Here is a 22738-nt window from a genome sequence, read left to right as displayed (position 1 = left end):
TGTAATAACAGGCAGGTGTGGTATGAGCCCAAGCAAAGTGTCCCTCAGTTTAAACCGCTCAGCAAGCAGCACAATATCCTCCAGTGTCCTTTGTGTTTACCCACCAAGGCTGCTGTTTGTCTTGCGCTGGTTTTGCTTTTGGCACCGTGTTTCCCTTGCTTTAGTCTTTCCTTTCCTTTCCCTATTTGTCAAGCTCCCTCTCGCTACATATCCAAGAAGTGTATCTGATAGGCTGTTCGTCAAAGACACTGGTTAAATGACAGCGTCAGAGCCGATAAAAGGGCGGTCTAGACAATTAAACAACCTGCAAATGATAATTCACCTTCAATGTTTGAGAGCAAAAAAAAAAAATAAAACTAACAATGACATGATCCAAGGGTGTGATGTCAGAGGGAGGAAGAGAGCGGGGGAGAACTGAGTGAGGTCAGGTGATAAAGGGTGAGTGAGGGAAAACACTGGACTCTTGTTTCACACAAACCTCCGTGTGTGTGAGATCAAACACAAGAACACTTCCCACAGTCCGCTTTAGCGTCTTGCTGAAAGCTGCAGAAAATCAGGCAACACAAAAAGAACCAGGTAATATATGATAAAAAAATATAGAGCTACTTTAAAAAAATTAAGATTACTGATTTGACGAAGAAATTAGATGAGAGCATCGACACCACTTAAATTTCTGTATGCAAATCAAGACATTTGGTCTCGTTTATTTAACTCAAGCGAGGCTGTACCGTCTTCATGCTAAGCTAAGAGAGCCAGTTGCTGCCTGCTTTACATGCACTGTGCCCACAGAGGGATATCAAACATCTTCTTTAACTCTCTTTCACATGATGAAGATAAGGAGGTCAGGATTACCACTGACCCTTTAACAGGTGGACGACCATCCTCCCCCCTGATCCGCAGCCCCAATGAAACCGAGACACCACCGACTAGTTCCCACGTGTTTCCTTCACTTTCCCATGATGCCCTGCTGACATTATTATTTCTCCCAGATTGCTTTGCAGTTTACAGCACGTCGCCGTGATATATTAATCCAGCGGGATGCATTTGAGATTTAACCATAAATTCACGGTGTGTGTCTGTCCGTTGAGCTCATGCCTGTCATCGCAGCGGTAACACACGGTGCGTTTGTGTCTGTGTCGTAGGTAACTGTCCCGGTGTAGTCCTCCGTGTGTGGTTTCAAAGGATACTTCAGTGGTTCCCATGGGGGGCATTCGAAGGGAACGCAGAACGTCCTGCTCTTGGAATGTGTTTGGATACTGTATTTTTAAACCTGTCTTTTACTGCCATAATTTTCGTTTATCTATTTTAGTTTTTGCATTAAGCATATTTAAATATTTATTGTTATTTGATCGTTTCAGGGTCGGAACTAATGTTCAGTAAAATGTTTCCGCACGTGCACTAATTAATGATGCACGCTAGTTAAGGAGAAGGCGAAGTAAGATCAATAAAAGTTACGTCAAGTTAAAAGTCCTCATTTCTGCCTCGAAGTAAGGGTCAGCCAGCGAGGTATGTTATTTACGTTTACATATTTATTTGTATGCAATTATTTGTACTTCATTGTATTTTATGTTGCTTTTAGTTCGACGGTGGTATCGATGGTGGTATTGATGGTGGCATTAATGGATGTAAAGAAAGAAAGTTCTACAGCCTACATTAAACCCGCTATTGCCAGCAGTAAAAAGAACTCTTTATTGATTTCTAACGGACAAGAAGAGGTGGAACTGATAGTCGAACTCGGACCTGCATGATTCCCGGCCCCCTGGTGGCGACGTCGCGCATTGCACCAAGGACCAAGCTGCTGCAAATGTTTAATGGACACACACGTTCACCAGTTGCTTCCTCACAAAGACGTCCAGAAGCCAGACATTAAAGTTTATGTTTGGAAAGGAAAAGCAAGGAGGAAAAACTATAAGGAACTGTGTGAAGCCTGACAACAACAGCACAACAAGGTAAGAAGGGAATTAATGCAACCAAGTTCACAAGTCAAATTAAGAGATTTGCATCAAGTAATACGTTTCAAGAAAAAAGAAGAATGTCAGAACCAAATGAAGCACAAATTGACGTAGACAATGCAGAACAAGCTGCAGAAGTAGAGCACGTGGATGAAGCCTGTTTAGAAGAAACAGTGCAAGGAGAGCAGCGCAGAAGTGAAAGGCATCGCACGCTCTCAGAAAAGGGAAAGGAATTTCACAAAGAAAAGTTACAAAAGCTCCAACGTCGTTTTGATGGCATCTATGAAAGATGGAAAGCATTAGTTAAGGTTGTTAAAAAATCTGTAATCAAGGCAGAATCAGTTGACATTCTTGAAGAACATATATATTCTGTTCAGAGAGAAGTAGATGAGCTCAACGATATGTATGATGAATACAGAGCAATTGATGGACCGCCTCATGACATGCGTTCCAAGTTGGACAAGTGCACATCAATAACTAATGCTGTTTTGGAAAATGCTAAATCTCGCATTAAAGGAGCAGATCAAGAGGTTATCATTTGGCCTGATGCTAGTTCTATATTTACCTCCTCAAGCTCTGTTAGTGTCTCAGTCTATAGGCCATCTAAAGTCGGTACAAATGTCTCAAATGTTTCCTCTGCCAGAAGACAAGAAGCTGCTGCAGAGTATGAAGCTACAATGGCTGTGCTGCAGATAATGACTGAACAAGAGAGACACAGAGAGAGGGTTCAGATGCTCGAAGAAGAAGAAAAACACATAACTGCAGAAAAGGAAGCTGCAGCTATGTCACAACGCCTACTAGAGGAAAAGGAGGAAATTGAGCGCAAGTTACGAAGAGAACAAGAGAAAGCAACTATGATAAAGAGAGAACAAGAGGAAAGTGCTGCAAGGAAAAAGTCAGTTGAGGATTCAAAAAGAGAAATTAAAAGACTGGAAAATCTGAAAAGGCTCAATGCAGCAAAGGCAAAACTACAAGTTTATGATGGAGATTACTTTTCAGTAAACCATGAGCATGTCAGTGTAAAGCCTGCAGATGTAACAGAGGTCAAGAATACTGTTTTTCAGCCTTCACTGCTACCAAGAGAACCAAGCTTCACTCAAGAGAGCACAGGTGAGCTTGTAAAGGTTTTGGCAGAAGCTATATCAGCCAATAGACTACCAATACCAGAACCCTCAGTATTTAGTGGGGATCCACTTAAGTTTAAGCACTGGAAAGCATCTTTTCAGACTTTAATAGAGAGAAAGAACATTCCCACAGCAGAAAAGATATTCTTCCTACAGATGTATGTAGGTGGCTCTGTTAAAGAAGCCTTAGATGGTTACTTTCTGATCGGCTCTGAAGATTCATATGAGGCAGCATGGAATATGCTCAATGAACGTTATGGCGAGCCATTTGTCATTGCTAAGGCCTTTAGAGACAAGTTACACTCCTGGCCAAAAATCACAGGAAAAGACAGTGCAGAGTTAAGAAAGTTTGCAGACTTCTTATTAAGCTGCCAATCTGCAATGCTCAACAATGAGAATCTCAACATCCTCAATGATGGAATTGAGAACCAAAGACTTACTGCTAAACTCCCAGACTGGTTAAGTAACAGATGGAACCGGAAAGCCACAGAGTATCAGCTGGAGCACAAGCAGTTCCCACGCTTCAGTCATTTTGTAACGTTCCTGTCAAAGGAGGCAAGTATTGCATGTAACCCCATTACATCGTACCAAGCCATGAGACAAAGTGACCCTGAAAAACCCAAGACAAAACCTCAACTCGCACCGATTCAATGGAGACAAGATTCAGCAAAAATCTTCACAACAAATTCTACTGAAAGAAGTACGGGTTCCTGCGTGTTTTGTAAGAAGGCAGGACACGGCTTACACAAGTGTTATAAGTTCACAGAAAAACCAGTCACTGAGAGAGTCAAGTTCATTCACAGTGAAAAACTATGTTTTGGTTGTTTAAATGGTGGACATCTCTCCAAGAACTGCAGCAAACGGATGATATGCAGCACATGCTCAAAACCTCATCCCACATGCCTGCATGAAGAAAGACAAAGACAAGAGCCAAAGAAAGAACAAGTAAGTGCAAAGAAAGAACCCACACAACAGGTAGCACAGTTACAAGACATAGTCAGTGAGAGTACATCCAATAGAGTAACTCACGAAAGCAGTAATACACAGACATCTGCAATAGTGCCCGTTTATGTATCCACACAAAGTGAACCAAGCAAAGAAGTACTGGTCTACGCTCTTCTAGACACGCAGAGTGATTCATCATTCATTCTCAAGGAAGTATCAGACAATTTGGACACAACCAAAACTCAAGTGAAGCTCAAACTATCAACTATGTCGTCTAAGAAAACAACTGTACCATGTACTAAACTTGAAGCTCTGCAAGTAAGAGGACTGTTTTCCAAGAAGAAACTCACAGTGCCGGTTGTTTACACTCGTGATTTTATACCTGCTAATCGCAATCACATTCCAACTCCAGACACGGCAAGGACCTGGTCACATTTGGAGCATCTCACTGAACATATTGCTCCACCACTGGATTGTGAAATAGGGCTCCTGTTAGGGTACAACTGCCCACAAGCTTTAATGCCAAGAGAAGTCGTATGTGGTAAAGAAAACCAGCCATATGCTCAGAAAACAGATTTAGGCTGGAGCATAATAAGTTACTGTGATTCTCGTGATACAGCCTGTGATGCGATTGGAGTAAGTCACCGCATCATTGCAAGACAAGAAATACCAAAGACTGAGGAAAGTACAAAGCTAAAGAATAAAGTTCATTACATCTGTCAGACACAAATAAAGGAAGTGACATTTCCAGATGTAATTGAAGCACAAGCAAACACATTCAGCAAGGAAATCGAAGCCTTAACTAAAGGAAAGGACATTCAACTCAAGGATAAGACGCACAAGTTGAACAACCTAAGTCCATTTGTTGATGAGCAGGGAGTACTTAGGGTGGGAGGACGTTTAACGAGGTCTACTCTTCATCCACACATCAAACACCCTGCCATTATTCCCAAGTCAAGCCATGAGAAAGTGAAATATCATGGAAGAGGAATAACTGTCGATGAGCTACGTTCCAATGGAATGTGGATCACAGGATGCAGCAGTGCAGTTACTTCACACATCTACAAGTGCACTACCTGCAGAAAGCACAGGAGAAATACTCAAGATCAGCGGACGTCAGACTTACCAGAGGATAGAATGGAATCTACACCCCCATTCTCCTACTGTGGTATGGACTGTTTTGGACCTTTTTATGTAAAAGAGGGTAGAAAAGAAAGAGTGGAAACTAGCAAGAGGAACAGAACTTTATCCAGGCGTGGATGGAAGAATCAGAAACGTAAAGCTGTTGCTCAGTGATTCAACCTTGGATAAGGATGGAAAAAGGACTGTCAAACCAGTGTATCTTGACAGACCAATACATGAAGCTGTGTTATTGCTAGAAGCAGAGTAAATGTTACAAATTTGAATATGTTATGTATATATGTATGTTAAAGTGAAATCACAATAGATTTGTGTTTTGGTGGGAGTTTTACTGCCATAATTTTCGTTTATCTATTTTAGTTTTTGCATTAAGCATATTTAAATATTTATTGTTATTTGATCGTTTCAGGGTCGGAACTAATGTTCAGTAAAATGTTTCCGCACGTGCACTAATTAATGATGCACGCTAGTTAAGGAGAAGGCGAAGTAAGATCAATAAAAGTTACGTCAAGTTAAAAGTCCTCATTTCTGCCTCGAAGTAAGGGTCAGCCAGCGAGGTATGTTATTTACGTTTACATATTTATTTGTATGCAATTATTTGTACTTCATTGTATTTTATGTTGCTTTTAGTTCGACGGTGGTATCGATGGTGGTATTGATGGTGGTATTGATGGTGGCATTAATGGATGTAAAGAAAGAAAGTTCTACAGCCTACATTAAACCCGCTATTGCCAGCAGTAAAAAGAACTCTTTATTGATTTCTAACGGACAAGAAGAGGTGGAACTGATACTGTCTATTTCTTATGTCTTTTTTACGCGTTTGCATGGAGGTGAGTTTCCGTCCTGAGGACATCTGCTTGTGAGCTTCTTTCACAACTCCATTACCAGTTCAAGGCTACAGTCTGCAGGCGTGACCGTGTGTGTGTGTGTGTGTGTGTGTTGTCCTGTAAATCAGTGTATTAACTCTGAAATACAGCAGCCATTTGTTTCCACAGGTGTGGCTTTATTGCATTCATATAAAAGTGTTTGCATTGACAGTGCGCTTTGCATTTAGACGTCTGTTGTACCCGCCTGACCCGATGTGTCCGTGCTCGTGTGGGCACGCGTCATCGCTGGCTGGCTGTGATGTCTCTCTTATGTCACTGCCACAGCCATTCTTTCAATTTCATAAATCCCACAGTGAAAACATTGGAGGTCTCACTCTCGCCTTCTTGCTCCCCTTTCCTCTCTCGCACTCACACACACACACACACACACACACACACAAAAACAACCATGCACACTCACATAAATGCGCACGCACACGCACTGAGCTAACGAGGCTTCGATCGTCATCTGTGCCATCAGCAGCCTCCAGCGCTCGTCGTGCAGGCCAAGACCAACAGACTGAAAAATACACCGTCACAAAATAACTGAGTTGTCCTCTGGAGTCAGGCCTCGGCCGCCTGCCAGCGTTTCTCGTTCACTTCACTTGATATGAGACTGAAATCAAGCGTCCATTAATTACAGATTAATGGACGACCCTGCCGTGGCCTCGCATTGTGCGTTTTGAAATTTACCTTTGGTCGCTAATGCTAGCTGAGAAACATTAAAAGGTCAAAAGAATATAAGCATACAGTAAAGATAGCATAATGTCCCCCTTTTAAAAGACAGGAAAACAAATCCAGTAGTGGTTTCAAAGTCTCTCAACTGGAAACTAAAGGAATTCCTGCCACATGTGAAACTGCATCGGGAATAACTGGAGCTGTCTCATCCAGCTGACTTCATTTCCCCTTGACTGAACACGGTGGCACATATTCCGCCGTGTGATCTGGACAAAGGCCGAGCCGGCTATCTGGGCTTGTTGCAGTATTTTTGTACAGATACCACCAACCCACCTATATTTAGCGTGACACAGAGAGGGGAAAGACTTCCTGGGATTGAATCAGGCTCCCCAGCGTGACATTAAACTTCATGCTCCTCTCGCGTCTTTATTTTAGATCCCAACGCCTGTTTTGAGAGCCGACTGACTGATTGACCCAGACAGCCGTGTGTGGGGGGGGGGGCTTTTTTTTTTTTAGAGGGGTGCAACAAAAGCCTCCAGAAACAAGAGTCAGCATTTCAAACTGGGTTTAAATGCAGGACCACCAGCTGTGACCCATCCCTGCTTCGCCTAAACCTTAGCCCGCTGCAAGATCATGAGAAATAGAGATATGTCACACCAAACAATGCAGTCTGGAACACAGAGCAGGTTTGCATACTGTGTACACTACGTGCACCACTGCAGGGAATAGAATAACGTCATTTATCGACGATAGGTAGGCCGTGTTCATTTTCAGACCTGTGTTTTTATATATTTTCAATTATGCTCAGTATTTAAGCCAAAACAAAAGATGAGAAAAAGGCAATAATTAAGCATCTTTTGTCCTTAAATTTCCAAAAAGAGTGTAGGACATTGGTTTGTGGAAATAGCCCCGGGTTTACCATTGGCCAATGGCATGCCAGAATTTTGTCTGGAAGGTGGAGCCTAGTAACTGAGGTTGGTAAATCAAGCAGCATACACAAGTCATAAATGTTCTCAAGGGGAATACAGTGTTCTCCACAAAAGGCCTTTACTGCCGAGAACCAAACTGTGTTGGATTTTTAGGTTGGATTTGTAGTTTGCTTCGGCAGCCGCAACCATAGGATTCAGAAAAGTCAATTTCATTGGCCCTTCCTATAATTGATCAACTTGTGTTTCTTCTTTAAACTGCATATGCATTTTTTTTTTAGGGCAAGGCCATCAAAAGTGATTTGGAGAAGTTACCTTTCATATGGAGCCATGGTATCTCACTCCTTAAGAGTATCTGGCTGTTTATCTGCTAAAAGCACCATATATTCACTAACTTATTTTTACTTTTCTTTCTTTGAAAAGACATTTAGAGGTGGCTGCTGATTGAAAATCATGCATGGCTTGAATAGTTTGATCTACAGCTGAACAAATTAGAATTTGCATCTGAGCCATTGCAGCAGCTCAATAGTAATTACTGTGTAATTGCTGTGGATTTTGCCCAGTTTGCTGTTTGGTGATGTTCAGCTATTGCTGTGAATGTTGAGGGATTAGTCAGAGTTGACGGATCACAGCACTAATCTTATTATAGCAGGAGGTGCAGCAGGGATCTTGCTGCTCCTGAGCCTCAGCGCTGCTCGGATCCCCGTTTGACCACAGCGAACACTCGGTACACACGGACGCGTGTTGATGCACATGCAGGTGTTAACTTTGAGACTGAAGCTGCATGAAGCGAGTAGTTTATTCTTCACACTCTTCTATGAATTCAACAGACATATGCATATGGAGATGTTGATGATGCGTTTTCAAAGCTGGTGTTGATAATGTGATAAATCCTATAGGAGTGTAAAATAACTTGCAACAGCAACTCAACTCAAGTGTCCATGTCACTCCTTTGATAAGCTCTAATTATAGAGCTATCCATGCATGCCGGTGTCAAACCCTCAAGCGATGGTGTGCAATTACTGTGTTGTTTTAATGATATCACGTTATAAGAAAACATTCCTCTGGTCGATTGTATTCTCTTGCTGACGAAAAAGTAAAAACCTTAAGACGGAATGTGGGTCGACTGACTCGTTACGACTGACGCTGCACGTGAGGTCATGGTGAAAGTCGAGCAAAACAACTGCACGCAAAACTATAAATGAAACGAGCCGCTCTGTCTTTACTTCATCCGTCTGTCTGCACTCAACAAACACAGGCAAGGGCCTACAATTACAGGCACACACACACACACACACACACATACCCTGAACACAGGCACAACACGAGCCACAATGGCTGTTCATGTGACAATAAAACTGAGGAGCAGGATAAATGAAGAAACGCCAGTAAAGACGTGTGAACGTGGCAAATCCTCCATCACAACCCTTCATCTTATTAATTATGCCTTATCAACCCCACTTTGCTGGTATTTCTGCCTCCCTCTCGCTCAAGAGATGCAGGTGCTGAAGTAGCGTAGCTGTTTGGGTGAGAGTGATTTGTTTGGATCATTTCCAGCATGAATATATACCCTACCATCGCTGTAGGCACGCGCTGTTGTGACAGCTGGCTGCGCGTGCGCCAAAGGGAACGTTGGATTATTTTACCTTGCCACGTGACATCTACACACGAGCAGTGTTCCTTTAATGAGAGCAAAGGCACACAAAAAAACCCCAAAACATCTGTTTTGACATCCATAAGTTAGAGAAAGACGATGACCAGATGACCACTGACTTCACCGAACACTTTCTGTGACTGGCTTTCTCTACACACTAGTCTAGTGTCATGGATCAGCGTCTTACTTTTGTCTTGTCACACTCCTCTGATAGCTGGTCAGCTTTGTTTGTCACCTTGTGAATCTGTCGACGCTGATCCTGGAGAAATGGGTTACAACAGTGCAGAATGCTTTTAGGACATTGAGAGTCTGCAATCAAAACGGCCGAGGTATTCCTGATTATGAGTCCTGGTGTAATAATGGTGACTGGAGCCTCAACATGCTGGGTGCCTGCATTCCTGTTTCTGTTAAAGTTTGTGATTGCGTTTTCTAGGGACGTACGAGGCTCAAGTCATGTTTTCTCCTGTTTTAATACGTATGAAGGAAAATATGAGAATTAGAATTTTAAATCAACATCCGAATGAATTATAGAAACTGTTTCTTCCTGTTGACTCTGGACAACCATGACGCCCACCTCGTTGGGCCTGGCTGAATGAATGTTTAAGGCTTATCGCTGCCGCTGACATGCGCCAGACAGACAGCAGATGTTTTCGTGAAGGTTTCCCGTGACAGTCCCACTCACAGCCTGATGAAGACCATGAAGGTTACACGTGACAGGCTGAACGAACCACCAAGCTTCAAGGGCCAAATGTAGTGTTCTCTGCATCAATAAGTAGCCCCTTGATTTCCAGGGAAACCTAGAGAAATGGGAACCAGGAAGTCGGACAGCCGATTTAAAAAGGGAGGTCCACCGAAGAACACCCGCCTCACCACTATTTAAGATAAATAACCTTGTGAAGACAGTGATGATGATGATGATGATGATGATGCTTTCCTTCGTTCTTAATAAAAATCATAATTTAGTTATACCTTCATCACACAATTGTTAAAATAACTTTACAATAAATCAGACAAAAGATCCAGAGCATAAATGAGACCGATATTAATATGAAAATAATCTCAGTTAAATAGAAGCAGAGAGAAATGTTTAAGAAGCTGAGCAGACACAGTAGATATGAACATCAAACACTTTGCCACACACGTCATGTCGCTGAGTGATTGATTGATTTGATTATATTGCCTGCATGATGCTCAAATTCTTTGCATGCAGCACGATGATGATTTTGACTCTGAACTTGCTTTAGCCTTGTCTAGCTTAGCGATGGTTTCCCCTGGCCTCCAGACATCAGTCCTCTTGCCTTCAAACCCTTTTTGACAACCCCCCTCCTCTGATGGACTGAAGGATTTGTCATCAGCACGCAAACTTGGGATTTACACACACACAGCTTCCACTCCCCCCCTGCTGTCACAGACGAATGCACAACTGTTCGCAAATGAACAGCAGGAGACTCAGCAAAACACACCATAAGCTTAAACATGAACAATATGTCTGCTTCCCTTAACGCTATGGTTACATGCACCTGCAAAAAGATATGTACTCTATGAAATGTTAATATGATATGATAATAATACAGAAATGGACAAAGAAAAAGAGGAGTAATGGAATAAAAACAACCTTTAATGTGTGTGAATGAAATATTTAAAATATCAATACCAAAATATAGCAATGACCAATAATAATAAAACTAATATTTTACAGGTTCACAATGACAACTTTAAGGCCTTGGGAATAACATAATTAAATTATTGGTCTCTTTGCATTGACAGGCAGAAATAAAAATGCTGAATATCATCTTCCTAGTAGAAGAGCTGGGTTGCGAGCGCTTTCCGTGTCGTGACCTGAATACCTTTCAAAGCCTAACCAGCAGCTCATTAACATTCCAATACAGCTCTAATCACCACTGTAGTGTGTGTGTGTGTGTTCACTTGTGTGTGAGAAAGAGAGAACTAGAGATCATGCACGTGCTGCATGAGGACACAGTAAAGGTTTGTGATAAAGTGCCTGCCTGCCGCCTGTGATCAGCGCCGAGCGGTGTGATTTGTTCCATCGGGTTCCTCTCGCACGTTAAAGTATTCTGGCACAGCCGAGGCCCGATTTACTCGTGTTTGATCGATTCGGTCATGGAACAAATTAAGATTGGGAGAGGTAAAAGGTGCACGGGGGGGATAAACAATGCAAGAGTTCATCTCAAGGCAGGCGGGAAGAATTGGTGACACTGAATAAAAAAAAAAGAAAGAAAAATGAAAAATAACCACTCTTTCTTTCTCTCTCCAGAAAGACTGTATAATTCCAACGGACGCGACTTGAGGAGGGCTCTGTTCTCGCTGAAGCAGATATTTCAGGTAACACACACACACACACACACACACACACACACACACACATACACACACACACACACGGTCACATGCAATGCCTGTCAGTTTGTTTTTACAGAACGCAGCTGCTCATTGTGGTCACCCTGTTTATTCTTCGATGACAGGGATCGCCATGAACGTGGCATTTATTGCCCTGTGTGTGTGTGTGTGTGTGTGTGTGTGTCTGTCTCTTGTGGGTTTGTGTTTGCGTGAATCTTTATTTTAAGATGAGAGGAGTTGACTAAAATAATAAGCGCACGCACACACAAGAATATACAGATGATAACACATGAAGTACAACAGTATTGTGTGAACTTTAAACAACTCTCACATGCTGTATGATTCCGTCCGGCCGTCTCCTCATCATGTCGGCTGGTCCTGCAGAAGATTTGTGCAGATCAATCATGTGCATTCTGTTGCCATGCAAGCACTCAGACAAGTGTAAGATGTCAGAACCTTCTGTGTACCCGAAGGCAGCATTCGTGAAGGACTCCACAGCGTTTGTCACGATGAAGTGTTTCCATCTTCCTCTTCTCAGTTTTGTTTTTGTAATAAGAGATGTTGTCTCAAAAGCAACAAATTGTGAAATCATGTTTGTTGAAATGTGGTGTGTGTGTATCAGATGGTGTAATCCTGTGTGTGTGTGTGTGTGTTTGTTGGTGGTGGGGGTTCAAACTATTCCTGCACATTGCTGACACCATATGGTAACAAAGGGAGTACAACTTGAATAAAATCGGTGCTGTTCCAGGGGTTTTGTGTGGTTTGCAGCCCACGCAGGTCAAAACATATAATTTTTGTCTCTCTGGGTTGCTTCAGGATGACAAAGATCTGGTTCACGAGTTCGTGATGGCTGAAGGTCTGACGTGTCTCATTAAGGTGGGAGCAGAAGCCGACCAGAACTACCAGAACTATATATTAAGAGGTACAGTCGCTCACTCTATAATGACATAATAGCACTAGCAGGAAGAAGACAGATTAACGTAGAGGATGCAAAATAGCATGCAATAAGCATTAGCAAAAGGTAAATAAAATGTTTGCAATGAAGGGCTTTGAGGTTGTGTCTGCACACTCTGATTGGGTCTCTCTTTATATAAAAGAAGTCTTAGGTAGAAAAGGTTTCTCTTCTTCAGTCCTGTCATTCCGTTGCTAGAACCTGGTTGAGAAAACAGAACATTTAAGTCCACGAAACCTTGCACTCTTTAATGCCCTGATGAAACACAAAATACTAATAGAAGTAATATTATCGACACATTTTAATATTCATGGCTAAAACATAGAAGCAACAGCAGAAGACATAAACTCTGACTAAACAAAGTGATGTCATGGTGCTTCGTCACAATATTGGTTTGTGCAGTGGGTAATCTAAAGAGTACTTAAACATAAACTCATAAAAAAGGCCCCTCGAGCTTCAGATCCTCGTCAAGCACTAGTAGCATCACTGCTTCTCTCATCGCCATAGAGATCATCTTCATCACTGTCACCGCCATCATCATCATCATCATCATCATCGTGAGTGTCAGTGGGAGTACTATTGCCATCACTTGAATTGTCTCTCATTACTCTTGTCATATTGATGACAAAAGTAATAGTAATAGTACTGCAGTTGTCATCGATATTTTCATGGTTGTGTTCACCGCTGGAGTTATCGTCACTGCTGCTGCTGATGTCATCCCAGCCTCTGCTGTCGGAATCACGGCCATCTGTGCCGCCGCCGTCGCCACTTTGATCATCGTCGGCGCTACTGACGACAACAATGTCATATTTACCATCGGCATCGCTTTCACTGTCATCGCTATAAGTGCCATCATCGCCACTGTGACTGTCGTCATCAGCACTCTCATCGTCATAGTTGCTGTCGTTATCATCATCATCATCACTGGAACTGGTATCATCATAAAGTCTTTTGTCACTGCTGTCAACACCATCATCTTCACTTCCGTCACCCTTCAGTTCCTTGATCGAAATACCATACGGCCTGATAGAACTCTCCACGATCTTTCTCTCCTCCTCTGCAGACGTCCCTTCATTTACACGAACGAGCCAGTAGTCAAATCGCTGGCAAATCTCCCTCTTTTCCGGATTGATCCGATTTTGCAGGATCACTTTGTAGCTCTTCTTTGTCGTCTTCGACGTGAGGGTCTTGGCGTACTCCTCTCTCTCAGCCACGCGTATGTCTGGTGTTGAGTAGATTCCTCTTCCGTACATAGCTCTATCTCCTGCGCTGTAGTGACTCCCGATGATGCCTTTGACACCTTTTAAGCTCGTACCGTGGTAGGACACAGGCCACTCCCCAGGTACAGAGTAAGTCAGTCCAAACCAGCAGACAAATCATAAGAGCGGCAGTCAAAGGGAGAGTTCCAGAAATCAGGCAAGTGTCAAAAACTGGGTAACCGAGACAGGCAGGCAGGCAGACAGACAACATCAAAAACAGGCAGGGCAGGTACACAGGAGTCAGGATCAGGATCTGGCAAGGTGGTGTTGTCTGAAGCCATTACATGAAAGGATTTTTCCTTTTACAGGCAGCATTACAGGGAAAATGTAAAATTAATGAGGATTAATTATAATAAAATTGAATTTGGGGTTAGGGTTAGGGTTAGGGTTAAGTTCTGCAGGCCGGATTAAAAAAACATCCTTCAAGTAATTGACATGGAGGTTTATCGGGTAGTTTTTGCATGATGCTGCTGAGAATCCAACAAACCACACTATGATAATTTAAAGTGCAACGTTTCTGAAGCAATCTGTGTCCTTGTGTTTCAAACATTTCAACTACTGTACATATAAAAGTAATTGCATACCTCTTTCTAGGATGGGAAGTGCTTCAAAAACAAAAACACTAAGCCTGCAGCCATTTCTATTTTCTGCTATGCATGTCTTTAGTGGTTCCGTCTGTCATAAAATCCCAGCGCATAAGGAAGGAAACCCTTAATCCTTCAGGCTTTCCCAGTTATTTATAGGTGCTGTAGATGCACCGTGCGCTACAGACAGCTGTCTCGTGTTGGGCCTGGTGTGTTTAAAGTCAAACGTTGAAATGTGAAACGCTTCTCTGTGATGTCTCCGTCGCTGACATTGATTTTCTATACATTCTCTCAGCTCTGGGGCAGATCATGCTGTACGTGGACGGGATGAACGGTGTCATCAGACACTCTGAGGCAATTCAGTGGCTGTACACGTTGGTCGGCTCGAAGGTGCAACCAGGCACACACACACGCACACACACACACCTACACACACACACACACGCAAAACTCCAAACCGGTTTTCATCAATCCTGAGCAATGTCCGTTCTAATCACGTCTGTTCCACTTAACTTACAAGCAAACCTTGAAGTCAGTTGTTATTTGATATTTGTGAATTGCATGCAGGCGTACAAACAGAGGTACTCCGTGATACAGATAGACATCCTGTCAGAAGATACACACACACACAAACACACACACACACATCATGGGTGTGTAGGGTCTGCTGACTGGAATCTGTAGTTCGGAATTAAGAGTATAAAATAGCATTCACAGACACAAACGTACAAACACACAAAAAAAATCCTTATTATCATCCATTGCATACACATAGATAGTACCGGTAAGTCTACAAGGGGAGTCTTATCTACAAGCCGCTAATGGACATCGTTTAAAGATGTAATAGGATGAAAATGATAGTTGATTTTGTTTCTCACGAGTTTCTGACACCCTCCGCACCCCTCAGTTCCGTCTGGTGGTCAAAACCGCGCTGAAGCTCTTGCTGGTGTTTGTGGAGTACTCCGAATCCAACACCCCACTGCTGATCGAGTCCGTGGCCTCTGCGGACTCTAAGAGAGGTACATGAATGACTTAACATCCATGCTATTGGTGGCCTGCGCTTCTTTCTGCAGTCGTTTCTTGCTCAGTGTCGACGTTTTAGGAGAGGTGGCTGCGTGGGAAGCTTCAACGTAATCCACGTTTTTTTTAATCTGTGATAATCTGATTTCTAGGCTGCAAGCCATGGTCCAATACTATGGAGATTTTGCACGAGAAGGATGGAGTGGACACCGAGCTGCTGGTTTACGCCATGACACTCATCAATAAGGTATTATTTGTTGAGGACTGGATGCCACTTTTTCTACTAATTCCATATTCATTTCATTTTGATTATGCATTTCAATCCAACCTAAATGAAATGACAGGATATGTAGAGTGGCTCAACTTCGTCCCTCTCTTTTTACAGATGCTTGCAGCGCTGCCTGACCAGGATTCATTCTATGATTTGGTGGATGGTCTGGAGGAGCAGGGCATGGAGGCAGTGTCCCAAAGGCACTTGGGGCGGAAAGGCACGGATCTGGACTTAGTTGAGCAACTCAACATCTACGAGGTTTGAGACACGCAAAGTCATGAAATCTCCAAGACAATATTGCAAATTGATATGTGCCTCTGATCAAAGGTCAGACTTCAGCCAATAGAAGCTGTTCATTTCAATGCAGCATTTAGGGTGCATGTGCGTAATGCTAACATCATCAACCCACTCCATCACCGTCTGCCACAGACGACCCTACGGCATGAAGACGGTGACGACGACACCCGCGCTGCACCAACAGGGCGCCAAGACCGACGGCGAGCCAGCCTCGGAGGCGGGGACAAAAAGCGGGGTCTGGAGAGGAGGCGGAGCCGTAGGGCCTCTCTCGGGCGAACTGGACACGCCTCCTCCCCCGGCAGCGCTCACAGAGCTGGACAAAGAGCCGAGGACGTGAGTCAGAGGTGAGAGAGGAAGATGGAAGAGTCGGGGGGGGGGGGCTATTTGATAAATGTCACAACCTAACAGAGGTTAAGAGGGAGGTCTTGACTCTCTTGTGCCAACACTTCCTGCTCTAGAGCTTTGTCAGGTTACCTTCCATCCATGTAAGTTTAAAACTCCCTCAAGGAAAGGTCACGCGCTGACCTCTGTGGCCTTCTTCCTGTTGTGTTTGCTCTGCTCTTCACCTACATGCTTTAACGGCTACTCGTGTGCCTCTCGTCACATAAAGCACTCCTGAGTTTTTTTATTTTTGGCAAAGAAACACTCGTGCTGACTCGTGCTCCACTAAAAGAAATACAAAGGTTCTCCACGCCCGCACAAGCCCACAGGGTTTGCTTGCATTTCTAATACAAACTCATTGCTGAGCCAGCACCAGCTTTTGTTTCAGTGCTGTTTGTGTATGCACAAAAGAAAAAGAAAAGGAATTTGGAACCACCTCAGGTAAATATTTCCTCTTAGTGTCTCCTCATCCATTGTTATCCTCCCTTTACCTGCCTCCTCCCTGCACCGGGTGACCCTGTTGGGGTTCCCTTTCCCGAGTCCTTGTCATCATATTTTGTCTTCATGTGCATGTCAAGCCATCTCTGGAGGTATTAATGAGAAATGCTTACCATCTCGTACTTTCTTTCTGTTTTCCCTTTCTCCTTTTCATTCTTCTATTACTATATCACTATCTGATAAAGGTCACATCCTTCTTTGTTCTTATGCAGCGTCATAAATGTTTGTGTGGCTGTGCAGCTGTGAACACAATGTCATTCTCATCTAACTCTTCATCTTTCCCCTTCCTCTGCTCCATCTCTCTGTTTGCATGGTAAATGTATGTGTTGCCTCATATCTTCCTCAAACCCTCCCTTGAATGCTCAACCCTTAACCCCCCCCCCCCCCCCCCCCCACTACAACAACAGAGAGGAGGAATGTGAGGATGTGATAGAGGAGGAGGAGGAGGAGGAAGAGGAGACTCCATTGACGGAGTCTGAGTCGGATGAGCAGGAGGGGGATGATACAGTGTCTGAACAGACCACCCCCAGGTATTTTAGGACATGGATTTCCAGGGCGTACTTTGTAATATTGTATATATGTAAAGCCACAGTGCTAGTAAATGTCCCATCTGTCGCTGTTTGGTTCGAAACCTTTCGTTTTTGCACATGTCATGCTTTCTTCCATTTATTCCTCTGGATGAATCCTTTTGTTTTAGCCCTGCCAGACCTCCTCCAGCCATCGTTCACCAAACAGCCGTCCAGCCCATCGCCATCACTTCCAGAAAGGAGACTATAAAAGAGGAAGAGCAGAGGAATCGGACAGAACCACCCCCAGCACCCATTCTCCATTCTGCTTCTCCCCCCACGTCCTCTTTACCCATATCCTCCCCCCTCAGCCCCCCATCCCAGCCTTCCCTTCTGGCCTCCTTGCTGGCCAGAAAGAAGTCCGTCGTCACTGTGCCGGCTACGAAGGAGGTCAGCTCGCCATTGCGCGGCACCTCTCATCCCTCTCCCGACCGCCTTCCCTACCTACCCCACTCGCCCTTCCATCTCTTCTCCTACGACTTTGATGAGGAACCGTCGCCCCCGGCTGCAGATAAACCCAGTGACGAGTCACCAAAATTGATGTCTCCCAGGTCAGATGGGCAGCAGAACGCAATCGCAGGAGACTTCTCTTATTTCCTTCCGACTACGCACGTCTCACTTTTCAGTTTTCACTTCAGGCTCTGCTTGCGTCCCACCCCAAAGTCCCGTTCTCTCCACTTGGTTCACATCTTTGACTCTTTGGCTTCAGGCCTAATCTTAAGCCTTTCGTCGTTCTCATCATCACTTGTTGTTCCTTCACATCTCTTCTTCTTAGTTCGGTCAGTAGATTGTCTCACCTCCTGCCACAGATTTCCTTTAACGGCTCTTCCTCTGTACAGCTGTAGCGTCACCTCTTGTTTCTTCGCTTCGTCATCCCTCACTGTTCACGCGGTTGTTTTAAGTTTTCTTGGTTTTAATTTACTCTTGCTGAGTATAATTAATTTAGATATTCAGGAAGCTACAATTTAAAACCACGTAAATAAATAGCTGTTCATAGCAGAACAGACCTGGAAGCACCATGTGTTCATAATTCATAAGAATGTGCTTAAAATACACCCATTCAGGTAAATTAACTTCACACAGTTTTACACTGGCTTTAAATTAAGCAGGAGCACTTTGCGTGGGTTTATTCCACAAATATAATTGACTAAATTTGATGGCAGTCGCTCTAATGTTGTACTAACAGCATTCCTGTTTCTTGCCAGCAGTTTCACAGTGAAAATAGGTGCCATGTATCTGTGCAGGTCAATCGCTGTCTCTCATTTTCTCACCACTTCTCTCGCCTAGGAACGGAGGCATCATGTCCTGTTCCCCTCTTGGCACCCCGAGTACGCCCACCGGTTCCAGGTGAGAGGGGTCTGTGCCAACATGAACTGGCAAAGTGAACACTGATGTATTCATTCGGGAAAACTGCAAATCATCAATAAATAGTCAAATAGAAAAATGCATTGGAAGGAAACCTGAGTTGAATGTTTGACATATTTCACAGCGTCTCACTGACTTTGTAAGGGTGTCCACAAAGTGTTTTTCTTCTTTTGTCCAGGCCACCTTTAGGAGGCCTTCTGTCCTCCTCATACCGACAACACCAGGAATCTCTGGCAGCCGAGCGAGAGCGCCGTCGTGTGGAGAGAGAGGAAAGACTGCAGAGGATCGAGAGAGAGGAGAGGAACAAGCACAGGTTATAGCATTTATCAGACTGTTAAAGTCGGTTGAAACTAGAGAACAGATCATATAAAAATGCTAGAAACCTCCAACAATGTGGTATTGTGCGTCCATAACGATGAAGAACTAAAAAAGACGCATTTTAAAAACAGTGTGGGTCAAGTCTATCCTGCAAAAGATCAAGTTAACTCTGCACAGTTTAGGCTTCTAGACGGTTGTAAAGCTTCAGGGCAAGTAGCGAAAAGCTCACAGACGCCTTGTTTAAGAGATTAGAGCAAAATAAACAAACGAATTTAAGTCAAATATTATTAGGTTTTGATCTGGTACAGATTCTAAAGTACGAGTCTCAACATTCAAAGGTTCTGATTGGCTGATTTACCAATGTAAAGAGCAGGAAAGCTGTTTCCCTTAGCTTCTGACCTTAGGTGGGAAACACATGTTGATGATAATACAGCCAAGAATACAGCTAAAAAGAATAGTACTGCAATATTGGTGAATAAACAGTACTCAAACGCCAATTCATGCGTATTAAAGATAAAAGATTAAAGAATATACTTACCTGTGTAAATGAAGACTTAAAGTAAAGGGCAGAGTAATGAGTGTGCAAAATACATACAAAAACAGTGTGCAAAAAGAGTGCAAGGTGACAATACAGTAGAAAACATGAGTAACAGTATGACATTTTATACCAATATCTGCCTGTCTGCTTGATCTATTGAAGTGTGTGGAAGTCAGGTTTGAATATACTGTTTGTGTGTCCTTCACAGTCGTGATTATGTGGATAAAATGGAAGTGGCCAGGCTTGCACGGGAGGAAAGGTAAGTGTGTGTGTGTGCTAAATCAAAACAGCACACAGACCAGCTGAGGCCGCAGGGAATAGTCCCGGCCTGTGGTTAGGGAAGCTCGGTAATGGTGTAATTGTTTTCAGGTTAAAAAGCTGGGCTTTGCTGCCAAAGACTGGGGGGGTGGGGGGGGGGGGTGCTGAAGCGATTTGCTTTGCTCTATCAGCCTATTGTCTCCTCCGTTAAGTAGCCGAAACATAACTCATGCCAAGCGCTGGGCTGTTTTATATGCATGCTGGTGACAGGGGAAGATGATTCTGGTGGGGGGGGGGATTCTAGAATTTGAAGTGACACTTTATATTCCAGCGCATGCACATTTAAACCCACACTTAAAAAATATTTTCCATGACAGATAAATGTATGTGTAAGTGCAAATTGGGGATGACAGGAAGCAAGATGTTTACTCTTAAATATGTGAGGACACATTTAGGGCTGATCATACTTGCTATAGCCTCATATTGTGTAGTATTTGGTAAATCAGCTGACAAAAGCAAAATTCAGTCTCCTTTCTCTGCTTTTTCTTCTGATAATGGTCTCTGTACTATTTCACCCTCGATTTAAAGCATCTTCCCCTGTCACGCTTACAGCAGTGAAGTGTGCAGCAGAAGTGATGGGAGTTTAGTCTGGAGGAGGGATTGCACCAGGGATCAGCTCTGAGACCCTTTTTGTTTGCCATGGTGATGGATAGATGATGTGAGACAGGAAGCTCCTTGGAATATGATGTTTGCAGATGACATTGTGATCTGCAGTGAGAGCAAGGAGCAGGTAGAGGAGAATCTAGAGAAGTGGAGGTCTGCTCTAGAAAAGAGAGGTACCTCGGGTCAACAGTCCAGATTGATGGAGAGAATGTGGAAAAGAGGTGAAGAATCATGTGCAGGCAGGCTGGAACGGGTGGAGGAAAGTATCAGGTGTTCTGTGATAGAGTGTCAGCGAGGATGAAGGGAAAGATGTACAGAGGTGAGGCCAGCCATGATGGACGGCTTAGAGCCAGTGTCTCTGAGGAAAAGACAGGAGGCGGAGCTAGAAGTGGAGGAGATGAAGATGCTGAGGTTCTCCTTGGGAGTGACCAGGTTGGATAGGATTAGAAATGAGACAATAAGAGGGACAGTGAAATAAAAAGGAGATAAAAGTTGATGCTATATTAATACGAGTATAGCGTATCAAAGAGTGTTTTAAGGAAACTAGCATTGCTTTGCAGCATACAATTAATTTCCAAGTGTATATTTAACGTGGGTTTGTTTCAAGTCGGCTCCCTGTCTCTCTTTCAGTCTTATTCACATGCATATACACACAAAAACACACTCATATTTTGAGTTTCTTTAGACCCCTGGCCTAATGTTAATGAACTCTGAACAGAAGCTACACTTCATTCATGGTACGGTGGGAAAGAGGAGGAGGGGTGAGATGAAGAAAGAGAGGCAGAGGGGGTTGATTCAGTGCCCGAAGCTCTGTCCTAGCCAGTAGGTTGAGTGGCGAAGTTTAGTAGTGGAAGAAAGTGGGCACGAGGGGGGAGAGCTGATGGAGGTACATCAATCCGCTCCTGACGTTTGGACCTTTCGGCAGACCGACTAAGTTTAACTTCTAATCCTCCTCTGGCTTCATCCTTGGATTGCTGAGGAATAGGTGAGCATTTGGATAGAGAAGAGCAGTATTGGGACTGCACTGAGCATTTTATGGATTATAAATTATAAAGATGCAGAGGAGTGCAGGGGGGGGGGGGGCTTGAAGTGTGAAGAGGGGGCATGGTAGATGGGAAGGAAAAATACATTTTCCATAATGGTGTTAGTGTTTTTAAGGTAAATGTGGGGGTCAACATTTCAATGAATTCAAGTAAACCGGTAAAGAATGGAATTTAGTTTAGTTTGAGTAACTTGCAGGACTGCAAAGAAAGCCAAGACAGAGGTGCTTTGTCTCAGACTCTTCCTCGGGGCCTCCTCTTCATCAGGTATAAGAACGTGGAGCGTCTGGCAGCAGAGGAGTACGAGAGGGACCGCATCCGAGCGCCAAGGACTCGTCCTGACCTCAAGCTGACCTTAGAACCCACGGAGACCTGGCCTTCGTCCTCGCGCAGCAGCACCCCATCATCCTTCGCCTCCCAGGAAGAGACGGAGGGTGACCTCGAAGCCACGCCCCCCACCACCCCCTGCACACCCTCTGACACTGGTAGGGCAGCTAAGTATACAGTTCAGATGTGTAGATGTGCATGTAAGACTGGAACACAAGACTATGGTAAATTATGTTTATCTATCCATCTATCCATCTATCTATCGATCTATCTATCTATCTATCTATCTATCTATCTATCTATCTATCTATCTATCTATCTATCTATACGTCTGTCTGTCTGTCTGTCTGTCTGTCTCCTGTACCAATCCTATTATTAAAAATAAGAACTAATCCTGTAGCAAAGAGGAAGCACACTGTGCACTTATATTAAGAACAGTGGCAATAACAGATTACCTTACTTTTAAGGTACTTTCTTACTGTAAGACCCAATTGATTTTAGATCGCCTATGGTTACCATGGTAAGATGGAACGGTGCATTTGTTTACTGCACTGACAAACAAGCTATTGTTGTTTACAAAGTAGTTAGTCAGAACTTGTGGCTTGCCTTGCTGTATTTAGTAATAGACAGCGGGCCGGGCACCGTCCACCTTTCTGAAGAGATGGGTTCTAATTCTACTTTGGTATTTGAATTCATCATTTCAGCAACTGATCAACAGTGTACCTTGTAAGCAATCATTTAGAAACTCAAACTGTTTA

At 43.6% G+C, this 22738-nt stretch overlaps 1 protein-coding gene across 2 annotated transcripts in view; it reads left to right on the top strand.

The window, feature by feature from the left end:
• Positions 1 to 22738, top strand: part of fhod3a (formin homology 2 domain containing 3a) — a 42251-nt gene that overhangs the window by 10638 nt on the left and 8875 nt on the right. For both annotated transcript variants that reach the window (XR_011105759.1, XM_068747502.1), the window contains exons 4-14: positions 11561 to 11628; positions 12460 to 12565; positions 14734 to 14828; positions 15346 to 15457; positions 15611 to 15705; positions 15844 to 15987; positions 16159 to 16370; positions 18759 to 18818; positions 19015 to 19149; positions 19901 to 19951; positions 21921 to 22138. Coding sequence is in view for 1 of the 2 variants with exons in the window: in XM_068747502.1 (XP_068603603.1) it covers positions 11561 to 11628; positions 12460 to 12565; positions 14734 to 14828; positions 15346 to 15457; positions 15611 to 15705; positions 15844 to 15987; positions 16159 to 16370; positions 18759 to 18818; positions 19015 to 19149; positions 19901 to 19951; positions 21921 to 22138 (1296 nt within the window). In the remaining variant the exon portion in view is untranslated. The remainder of the gene's footprint in view (positions 1 to 11560; positions 11629 to 12459; positions 12566 to 14733; positions 14829 to 15345; positions 15458 to 15610; positions 15706 to 15843; positions 15988 to 16158; positions 16371 to 18758; positions 18819 to 19014; positions 19150 to 19900; positions 19952 to 21920; positions 22139 to 22738) is intronic.

Source organism: Brachionichthys hirsutus, chromosome 13, assembly GCF_040956055.1.
Source record: "Brachionichthys hirsutus isolate HB-005 chromosome 13, CSIRO-AGI_Bhir_v1, whole genome shotgun sequence".
In the NCBI taxonomy this organism is placed as follows: Eukaryota; Metazoa; Chordata; class Actinopteri; order Lophiiformes; family Brachionichthyidae; genus Brachionichthys; species Brachionichthys hirsutus.
This window is presented reverse-complemented; position numbering and strand designations above follow the sequence as displayed.